Raw genomic sequence first — 11,418 nt, forward strand, 5'->3', positions numbered from 1 at the left:
TGAAATCATGGTCAAACAATTTATTTACTGTAAACTTTAGACTTCGCTCAGAAAACAACTGAAGCTGTCCCTCAAATTCCTGCCTACAACACTCCATTTGAGCAAATAAGTGGAGTGGGAGAGAGTCTACATTCACAGCAGAAAGGTCCAAGACACAGGCTTGTCAAGTCCAAGGGTACAGGAAGGAAAATTTCCTTCAGATACAAATTACCAGCAGCAATACATAGTATCCCTAATACTTGACCAATGAGGTAGATACATGGAAAAGTCATCTAACATACAGACACAGTCCTCTAGGACCAACACACTTCAGACAGAAACTTTTAAGTTCCATGCAAAGAGGAACTGAACTACAAGAAACAAGTAAGCACTCAAATACAGTCTCTCTCTCTCTCTTTTTGCAGCTTAAAAAAATAAAATAAAAAAAAAGACAGAAGGATGCACCCCTTCTGCAAATCTCTATACAATTTTTTTTTCTAAAGTTATTACACTCAAGTTAAATAGTCTGGTTAGTGTCTTGTAAGGGAGGGAGGGGGTCTTAAAAAGTAGAAAGCCTGTATTACAGCCGTGAGTCATTTGTACTAAAGTTCCTCCCTTGGGAATCAATGCTAAGGCTAGGCACAGTACCTTGACAGTTCACAAAGCTTTCCATGCCCGGGGGGTCCTCACACAGCAGTTCATTTTCTTTTTCCTGCCCGAGCTGACATCCACTCACTTCCCCTGTGTAGTCTGATCTACCATTACTGTTGCTGGAGTAGCCGTTCCCGTAGGCTTTGGAAGAAGACCTGCGGAGACACAGAAGCTCCTGGAAGGCAATCCTGAAATCTGGACTCCGACAGTAGATAAGGGGATTGAAAGCAGAGTTGACATAGCCCAACCAGTTTAGGAGGATGTAAACTTCCTTCGGGATGAGGTTGTTTCGGATCACATGCACGATGTTGACAATGAAGAAGGGCAGCCAGCAGAGGGTGAATGTGCCCATGATGATGCCCAAAGTCTTGAGGGCTTTGTGCTCCTTCAAGCAGAACTTGGAGGACCTTCGGAGTCCGTGCCCGCTTCGCCCATCCTGCTCCACCTGGCTGAGGTTTTGGGAGTGGAATCTCCCCTCCGATTTGTCTATCTTCTGGAGCTGCCGTTTGGCCACCTGGAAGACCCTGGAATAGACAAAGACCATGACCACCAGAGGCACGTAGAAAGACACAATGGAGGAAGCAATGGCGTAGGCCTGGTTCGTGAAGAAGTCACAGCAAGTCTCGTTGAGATAGCAGGTGATGGCTTCCTTGTGTGTGGCACGGTACCAGTGCATCTGGATGGGCAAGAAGGAGGTAAGGCCGGATACAACCCACACCATCAGGATGACCATTCGGGCCTTATTCTTGGTCAGCAGGCTCTGGTACTTGAATGGCGACGTGATAGCAATATAGCGATCCACTGCAATCACGCACAGGGTCTCAATGCTGGCTGTGACGCACAACACATCAATGGAAGTCCAGAACTCGCACCAGAAGTTGCCAAAATTCCACATTTTCATAAGGATGTGACTGGCCCCAAACGGCACCACCGCTAGCCCCATGACTAGATCGGCACACGCCAAGGAGGTTATGAAGTAGTTGGTGACGGTCTGTAGTCGCTCGAACTTGGCGATGGCTGTGATGACCAGTACGTTGCCAAACACGATGGCCAGGACGATAATCGACATGACGATGGCCATGCCTACCACCCACGCTTCGTCCCGCTCCTGAGTGATGTTGTGGTCTGGCGCACGGCTTCCGTTGGGTGCCAGCAAAAAGTCGCTGTCGTTCCCGGGTAGCCCCATGGCTGGCAGAAAGCAGGTGAGCGCACCGGCTTTCGGCGCCCTGGCGCTCTCAGGGGGTGCACCTCCGACGGGGCGCAGCCGGCCGGGGGCGGACTCCTGGAAGCTTCATTCAGCGGCTGTGCTGGGGGCGCGTCCTGCACACTCAGCTCGTGGGGTGCTCCGGGCTCGCGGTGCCTGCTAGCTGCAGCCTGAACGCAGGAGAAACAGCCTCGCAGTGAGACCTGCCCGTTATGTGCACCGGACTTTAGGGGAATTGCCCCGTGACGTGCAGCAACTTTGGGCCAATGGCACGACCGCATGCCCGGAGGGGCGAGGCACCAAGGACCAACCCTCCCCATCTAGCCCGCCTCCTCCTGGGGTTGGACTGGGCGGGGCCCAGTTGCTCCCCCGGAGGCCAAGCCACCACTCCCTCCCAGCTACCCTAGCGGGGCCCTAGAGAGAGAAATCTGGGGCTGCTGTGCGACCCGCCACCAAACGTAGTCTGGAAGTTTCACCTGCCTGTGCAGATCATCTCTGCGGGGGGCGAGGTCTCTGGACGCAGGTGGCACACAACGCGTTTTCCATCAGGAACAGAGAGACTGAGCAAGCTCACTCGGACACGCACACACAGGCACAAACGCACCCGGCTGACATGGACATGCTCAGACTTATGCCGAACCAAAGCCACAGACACGGAGACACACCCGCGCCCGCTGCTCACGCTGAAGACGACAGCTGTCTCCTGGTCCAACACAGAAGGGTGGCTGTAAACAAACACAGGGGCACCTAGAAGCACGCAGAAAGAAACGCACACAAGCGCTCACGGGGGAGGGGTGTGTGTGGACTGCGGACCATTCAGACACTCAGGTCCACATCCAGGTACCACCCTCCTGAAGCGCTCAAAAATCACACCCCTTTTCCCCATTCCCAGACTCATATTCCCTTTCATTTATTTGGCAAGAGCACGGGAGGTGACTTCAGCAGCCACAGAGTTTCTCAGCACACTCTTTGAAAAATAGTTTTTGGCGTCCTTCCCCCTTGAGGACTTGCAGGCACCGAGGCAATAATTTCACCCTTTGTATTTCTTAGGAATCAAAGTATTTACACATTTGGGGAGAGCTGGGTAGTTTTGTTTTTAATTCTTTGGGAGTGTGGTATCATTTCTTGTTATATGGTGGATCTCTGAGGATGCGTTGAAAAATGAAAATGTAATAATTTTCTTTTTAAATTTTTAAAAGTTAAATTCATTTATTTTATGTGTATGGGAGTTTTATCTCCATGTATGTCGGTTCTCCGTATTTGTGCTTATTTTGAAGATCAGGAGAGAGCATCAGATTCCCTAGGACTGGAAATACAGAATGTACCAGGTCATAGCTGCCATGTGGATGCTGGGCATTGAACCCATGTCCTCTGGAAGAGCAGTCAATGCTCTTAACCACTCAGCCATCTCTCCAGTCTGAAATATTTTCATTTCAAACAATTTCTTCAATAAAGCCATTGAAACTATAAAAATGCCATTTCATGTGTTGGCTGGATACTTTGTTAATCTTTTAAGCTGGGTCATGTGAACCTGCTACTGTTGGACTATTTCTGCCTTGAAAAAAAAAACCCACAATTTCATATAATTCATTACATTAAAAACATGATGTCTGGAGACCATTTTAAAACTACAGAAAGTAAATGGTAATTGGTTTCCCTCCCTTGAAAAATCAGACCAAGACTAAGATTCATGCAATACTATACTGTCGGTCTGGCAAAGGACTTGACGGGAAAGAAAATAATTTTCAGGGTTTGATTTCACATGTATTATCTTTGACAAACTGCAAGTCTTTCACACTGCATAACCAAACACAGCTAGCAGATTACATAATAACATAACAATGGCTGACATTTGGGGAACAGTCTGCTGTGCTCCTGTTGTACATTATTGCATCTAATCCTTCCCACAGTCCCATGGGGGTATTTTTAGCTCACTTCTCCAATGGGGCTCAACGGGGTAAATAGTTTGCCATGGACACGGGCCAGGCAGTACCAGATGCCGAGGCTAACTCTATCTGGTTCTAAGATCCATTTTTTTAAAAACCTTTCTAAGGTACTGTGCTATTCCATGAAGAAAAAGGGGTGGGGGAGGGTCCAGAAAAAACCTGCAACTGGGATCGGAGCACCTGTGTTCCAGGTGCAGCCTTGGAACTTTTACATTCCTTTCCTTAGTCCAACCACAGTGAAGAGATCCAATCCCCTCCATCTCTAAGGGAGTGCACATACAAGTGTGTGTGTGTGCACGCGTGTGCACGTGCGTGCGGGCATGAGTGTGTGCGTGTGTGTAATGATAAAATGTGATAGTGTGGCAAAGTCATCTACACTGGGATGAGTGAGAATCAAATGCTATAGAAACTGTGAAGTGCTGTCACATAGATAAATATCAGACAAATGTGAGTTTGCCAGTGGACTTTATGTGATTTACTCCGTCGATTAGAACATATTACTAGTTTCCTCCAGCAGCACTATAAAACTCTTTATGAAAAAAAGTAGCTGCAGTGTTTACTTCAGAAATGGGGCTTAGAAATGAGACCCCCGGGGACCCTTTGACCTTCTGCAGTAGTCCACACTCTTTTTTTTAAAGTGCCTCAAAATATTTCCCATAAAACCCACAAATATCAATTAAAGATGTATTATGTTCACATAGCTTTCAAAATACACCCACCCCATATTTGTGTTTTCCAAAATTGGCTCTGGTCTGATGTGTTTTAGGAAGAGGCTTTGTGTTATGCAACAACCTTCCTTAAATATACATCTACCCTGAATTGTGGAACTAAAACATTTAAAACCTACTTCCTGTTTGTGAGGGTGTGGAGTAAATAAGCTCATAGTTTAATCTTCCTCAACAACAAAAAAGAATAAGGCAAACCTTTTTTAGGAAACGCACTGATCAATCTTTTATTTGGTATACACTTAAGTTGCCCTAAACTTTAACCAAATAATTTGGGAAACATCTTTTTAAAAAACCTCGCACGTACCAAATCAAGAAGAGGAAATAACATTCATCAAAAAGGAGGTCCCATGATGTTTCCCAGCAGTTTTGACAAATAGACACACTCTTTCCTCCTGTGGCAGGAATTTCAGACTGTTATCTTTTCTTTGACTTCCTTTTAGAATTCTAAGTCTAGACACAATTAAAACAGGGAAGAGTTTAGCAGATCATTTAGTTTATTTTTTTTCGTTTGAAAAAAAAAAAGAAATGAGGGGCTGAAGTGAAGAAATGGGGAGCGTCCTGTTGAAGGTGTTAAGGGAGTTGAATCCAGCTCTGCCCTGAGCCTGCTGAGGTTGCTTACACGGAGCTTGAGCGTTTGTAGAGTTAAGTCATACGACAGTAGACTAAGCCACCTTTATCTGATGTAAGAAAAATCGAGCTCTTTTATGGTGATTGATAGTGTCTAATTACATATTTTGTCAATCCCTTAAGACACTGATTTGTCATTTCCTGCCTGCCAAACAGGAGTAAAAGCCACAGTTTGATTTATCTCACGAGTGTTTGAACAGGAGTAAGGATCTGTGCTGCCAGAGAATGCCCTTACAGCAACCACTGGGCAGCTAAGGAACCTCCTCCTGGGTCTCGGCTCCAACAAGAATTCTTCCATCTTTATGACTCTTGCGCAGAGAAACATCTGTGGAATTCTTTTGTTTAACATGCCTATCTTTTAATAATATCTCTAGATAGGATTATCTCACCATATTTAGAGTAAATGAAATTAAATGCATGTAAAGTACTACACATACTATCTTCAGAAAGAGATAGTTATTCCTATTGTCTTATCTTTTTTGCATTAAAAGATAGATATGGAACACATAATTTGTCTCATTATATCATATGTGTGAAAGGACCCTTTAGATATGAGTATCATGCAGTTTATTTTTCATTTGAGTTATGTTGAGAGTAAACAAAACTCCATTCCCTTGAGAAAAGGAACAAAACATTTCCAGGGAGAAGAATGAACCTGAAAATTATTACCTCTGGCATTTGAGCTTTCTAGTTTGGTGGGATGATAATGGTTTGGGGTGAAGCATCTTAACTCCTTACACAGTGTGTCCCCCAAAATCTGGGGAACCATCTCTAGTGAGGAAAAACCCACTGGCTTTTTTTATTTCCCCAAGGTCCAGATTTTGAACTAAAATCTGTCTTCTTTCCATTTATGCCCACGACTCTTAAGTCTGCCCCCTTGAGGTCACTCAAGACAATCACTTCTCTCTTTCCTAAGGCTGTCCTTGAGCTCTTGAATGGATCTTTCTCCTCTTGAGGTTTAGTATTCCTGGGTCTGGGATACCCTGGACCACTGTGGTCAGTTTCTCCCCACAGTGTTTCACTTAGCTGATGATGTTAACATCGATACCTGGACCATCCTAGAACAAGTCATCAGTCATTGGCAGTCACCTTGGCAACCATGAAGCAGAGCAGAGCAACCAGCAAAGCTCTCCAAACAGGTGCTTATGCCAGATGAATTTAATTTCCTGCCATGCTTGGGTTTTATGAGAGACACGCTAATAAATCCTCTACATCCCAGGGGCATTGGACAAAAGGAGATGGTATTAAATTAAAATAAGGAAGGGGGAGAAGGTGGGGGGGGGGAGGGAATAATTCAGTTGACTACATAAAGGACTCTTTGACCTGAAAAGAATTAATCATTCAAAGGGACTAAACATCAGCAGCTTTTCTCAATTGGGATTTTGCAAGAGAATTAAACCCCACAGAAAATTATTTGACTAAATATCCTTCCTAGTTCCCCTAAGCTGGTACAAAAGTGTCCTCCTTAGGGACATAAGAGGGGAGTTGTAAGTGTGATGGATACCCAGGGCTCAGTGTGTAATTCTCTTGCTGCAGAGGACTCAAGGGAATGCTTGGAGTCTCCTTCAGGAACGGGAACAAAGAGTGTGTGATGTGTAAGCAATGGGTGTCTGGATAGGAGGGAAGTACTGGGTGCATCGACAGGGTGTGAGTGGGGGATGAACACGCCTTAGATCTAATCCCAGAAAGGCTGCGGCATTCTGAGTAACCCTAGCAAGTCACCTCCTCTCTTGGAGCCTCAGCTGTGACCTGTGTAATGGGGAGCTTTCCACCAGAAATGCACTAGCCTGCTGTGGGAGGAAGTGACTTGAGGGCCATTGAGGAGATGAGTTCCTGACTGTGAAGAGCCACTGTAGAGTTGGCAAGGACAACTTAGAATCCTACACAACAACTTGTTTGCAGCTCCGCCATTCACTTTCTGCTTCTCACCATCCTGACTTCACTGTTCTGAGAAGAACGTATAACATGACTTTAACTCACGTTAAAAACTCAGCTACACTTATCTTTTTTAAAAGATAATTTTATATTCATCCCTAACCACATGTGGAGAAGTGGTCTCGCCTGCCCTAAATAGAAAGTAACCATGAAAACAAAACAACGTTAGTACATTTCAGCTTGATTTTGCAGCTGGCCAAAGTTCTGAGCCCAAGGTAGCTTCTCGTCTTGAAAAGCAAGATTCACAAGTGTTGGAGAGACATCAGTAGTATTCTAGTACCTAAAGAGAGTGCTTCCATGTATCCCTAAACACTGGATGGCAGTTGAGAAGGGAATTACTCCTTGGTAGTTGAGAAGGGAATCAGTCCTAAGTAGCCACTATCATTTGATGGACAGATGCTGATTATTAAAAAATTTTTTTTTATTATTAGGAAACCAAAGATATCTCAGCATGAGACTTGTGCTAACAGGATAAAGTGCTGTGAATGGGCATGGACTTTGGAGCCAGATTGGTGCTCTTTGGGCAACATGATTTGGTCTTCTGGGCTTCAGAATGTTAAAATGCAAGAGGAAGATGAAACCTTTTCTGTGGTTGAGAGGCACTGGAAAGCATGTGTGAGGTGCTAGGCTTGGACAGGGAGGGAGAGAACCAAGAGACGTGTGGCAGGACAACCCAGCAAGCTCTCCTTGGGTTTACCTGGGGGTGAAGAGATGGATCAAGGCTGTAGAGGGTCATTATCAAACAGGGTACAAGAAGAACAGCAGCCTGATGTGAATGAGGAGGAGGGGGTGAAGAATTCCGATGGGACCACGTTTTTTTTTCATTGAGTTTGAGGTATTGGTTAGCCATTGAAATGAAAGCTAAAAATATAATGATTCAAAGATAAGTAGATCTGGAGATATATGTGTGGGTGCTTCACTTTGGAAGTGTTCTGTGGAGAGCCTTGCTCTCAGATGTTTTCAATGATCAAATGAAATAGTGTATTTAAGGAACTTAGCATAGTGTTTCCAAGAGAAATGTTTATCCTTGCTGTCGCCGTCACCGTTGTCATCATCATCATCATCATCATGAGTTTTCTGAGATAGATTCTATTTCAGGAAATCCTATTCATTTCCTTAAGGGCAGCCCTTTAAATGAATAAGTAAATTGGTGCAGCAGGGGAAGGATCCTGTCTCTACACCAAATTACCTATAGTGGATTTGGGAAAAGGTTTTGCATTAAATTGGCTGGCAGCTGCACTCAAGATGAGAATTTGTTTGCAAGTTTTGAGAAAGGAAAGTCTTTGTGAAGGAGAGGCAGCCTAGAGTAGGAAGAAGCAAAGAGCCAGGCAAAGCCTGATGCTTGGAGCAGCGCTGGAACAAGCCTGGAGCCAACTGCTTCCTCCAATTGTTAGTGGGAAAACCCTGAACCAGTTACTTAATCTCCCTGTGTTGCACTTTCCTTATCTATAAGTGGAGCTGTTGATAGCTCACAACCTCGTGGGTTGCTATGAGTATCAAACAAGTTAGTATCTGCGATGTGGTCAGGATTAGCTCGGCAAATAATTTGTGCGACATTCATGGCTGATATTAAACCCAGAGCATCTATGGAAAGATCTATTACTGACAGAATCCAGAAAACAGGCTACATACGGAGAAGAGATGGGCTATGCGACTTGCACTGAAGGACTCTCCTGCGTGTGAACTGCCTGGTGCTGTGGCGTACGGCAAGGAAAGGCAGGGTCTTGTGGGCCCTGAAAGAAAGGAGCGGAGGGGTTGTGGTGATGGAGCCATATCTGTCAGAGGAGAGGCCGGAGGAAGCAGAACTGATGGGGAAACCACAGGAGATGAAATCAGCCATAGGAATTAATCATAAGAAACAACAGAGGATGGGGGACTCTTTAGGAAGAAAACATGGCGGTCTTTCTCCAAAGCAGAGACTTCTGCTGGGGCCCAGAAGGAAAATAATTTCCTGGGTCAATGTCTTATGACTTTTTTGTTGCTGTGGTAAAACACCCTCACCAAAGGCAACTTATGGGACAAAAAGAGCTTGTTTGGGCCAGTCATTCCAGAGGTCTGAGAGTCCATCACAGCAGGGAAGCATGGCAGAAAATGGCCGGCATGGTGATAGGAGCAGGAAGCTGAGAGGTCACGTCTCAACCATAAGCCTGGAGCAGAGAGAATGGACTCTCAAACCCTGTCCCAGTCAGGTAATTCCTCCAGCAAGGCTGCACCTCCAAAACCTCCCCAAACACTGCTACCAACTGTGAGTCAAGTGTTCAAATACCTGAGCTGTGGAAGACACGTCTCAGTCAAGTCACAACAGTCAAGGACAGGTCAAGATGTTCCTACTGACTGTGGGGAGGGAACATGGAGAAACCAGTCCTGGCACTTCCTGGTACTATATGACAGTCCCTCACCTGGCCTCTGTTTCCAGATACATAGTATGATAAGGTCAAATCAAGAGACTTTAGAGATCAGTTCCTACTATATTGTAGTCAGTTGGTACTTACTATGGAATCTGAAAAAACAATAAGCATATCTTTTGTTGTTGCTGTTCATCATGTATGTTACACACCAGGAAGTGGACTTGAACACCTTTGTGCTATTTTCATTCATCCTCTTAGGTGTTTATCCTCTTTTCTGTACAACCTTATGAGTTGAGGCCAAACTATTCCCATTCACGGACTAGAGAGTAGAGGTTTAAAGACACAGGGCACTCTGCCCTGGGTTGAGCAGGAAGCAACAGAAGAGAGGCTTCTCGGCTGCCTCCATCTGCTCACGAGCCTAAGTCTCAATCACTGTCATAGGACTCAGACCCAGCAGTCTAAGTCAAAAACAAGGCTGTGCATTCTACCTGCTGCAGAGGAAGCATCCAGTTGCCAGGGTCTCACACTTGAGCCTTCCACACTACTGGAGCTAAGAGGCAGTAGTTTCCAATCACTTATGGGAACAAGGCCAAACAACCAAGATTTTGAGCCAAGCGCCCCATTCATGATTTCTGAAAAGAAAGGCAAGATACTAGAGTTTGGAAGTTGTTGGTCGCGAGCCTCTGGCCTTTGCTCCTGTCTTCGTTCATCTGATTTCCTTTTATGCTCATCTCCTGCGTGGGTCTCACTCCCCACCCCTGCCGGAACACCCACATGCACATATTCAAGCACATATGCTTACTCAATTTTCTCCAAGAAGACTTGCTGACTGGTGGACGGAGTTAGACGCCTCATCTGAAGGCTTTTGCTTTGTTCCACACACTGAACTCACTATAACACTTGTCTAATAATAATTTGCTTGTCGTACTATTTTGTATTCACAGTGTCCCAATACAGGGTCAAGGCTACAGAAGATAAGTACTCAGCATGTAGGGGTATGCACGCCTCTACCCCAGACCTAGACACCCTTAAAGGACCCGGTAGAGGCTAAGCATTGAAAGGAAATGAAGAAGGAGGCAGGGTCCTCGGATAATAGTGGATAATAGCAATGAGTACATAAACTTGGCTCCTGAATAATCTAGTAAATACCATGCCACAGCTACAAACTGGATTTGATGGGTGGTTGGGGACCAGTTCAGTACCTCACCTCCCACACAGACGCTAGGAAGGAAGCACAGGAAGATTCCCTAAGAAGAGGAAGAATTAGATAAGAGGAGGACTCCAGACAAGAGACTAATAGAATTTTTACAAAGAACATGAATTGGCGTGGCTGTTTAGAAAGTGATTTGGCAGACTGTATTAAGGTGTATGTATTCTTTCATCTGGAACTCCATTGCTACAAAGTTCTTTCTTAAATGTGAGATGTGAAAGCTATTCTAGCAAAGAAATATTCTTAAGTGCTAATTGTTCAGGAGAGTAAATATCTAAACAAATGAGGAGAAGACCATATACTGTATTGTGGTATGCAGTCATTAAAAAAGGTACTAGATATATGGGGAGTGACTCAGGAATTTGTCCTTAGTGTACTATAAGGCAAAAAAAAAAAGAATTTAATATTTACTTAAAAACAATTCCATAGCACTTCCTCTAGTAAACCAGTCTTGCAGACTCTCGGGGTCATTCTGCAGGTTACTGCATGTTGAAAATTTATAATACTGTAGCACTAAGAAGATTGATTGTGAAAAGACACTGTGTTATAAAGATTATGAAAGAGGTGTGAAAGGAATTCGCACTTAACAGAAGGCTGGTTTTGCTAGATGTGCCAAGAAAGATGAAAAGACATCATAAAAATGTTCCTTCAGGCTTTCGGGAGAGGGCTCAGTCAGGAACACACCTCTACACAACCATGAGGACCCATGTTTGGACGCTCAGCATGCATGTAAACTCCAGCCGTGATGGAAGAGATCTGCAATCCGAGTGCTGGGAGGTGCCAACTGGAG

General features: G+C 44.8%; 1 protein-coding gene across 1 annotated transcript; it reads right to left on the reverse strand.

The window, feature by feature from the left end:
- Nucleotides 1-2,041, reverse strand: Adrb2 (adrenoceptor beta 2). The gene has a single exon (XM_028890095.2). The coding sequence runs from the start codon at nt 1,814-1,816 to the stop codon at nt 560-562; it is 1,257 nt and encodes a 418-aa protein (XP_028745928.1). The 5' UTR covers nt 1,817-2,041; the 3' UTR covers nt 1-559.
- Between the last annotated feature and the right edge of the window lie 9,377 nt (nt 2,042-11,418).

Source organism: Peromyscus leucopus, chromosome 19 (assembly GCF_004664715.2).
Source record: "Peromyscus leucopus breed LL Stock chromosome 19, UCI_PerLeu_2.1, whole genome shotgun sequence".
Taxonomy (NCBI): Eukaryota; Metazoa; Chordata; class Mammalia; order Rodentia; family Cricetidae; genus Peromyscus; species Peromyscus leucopus.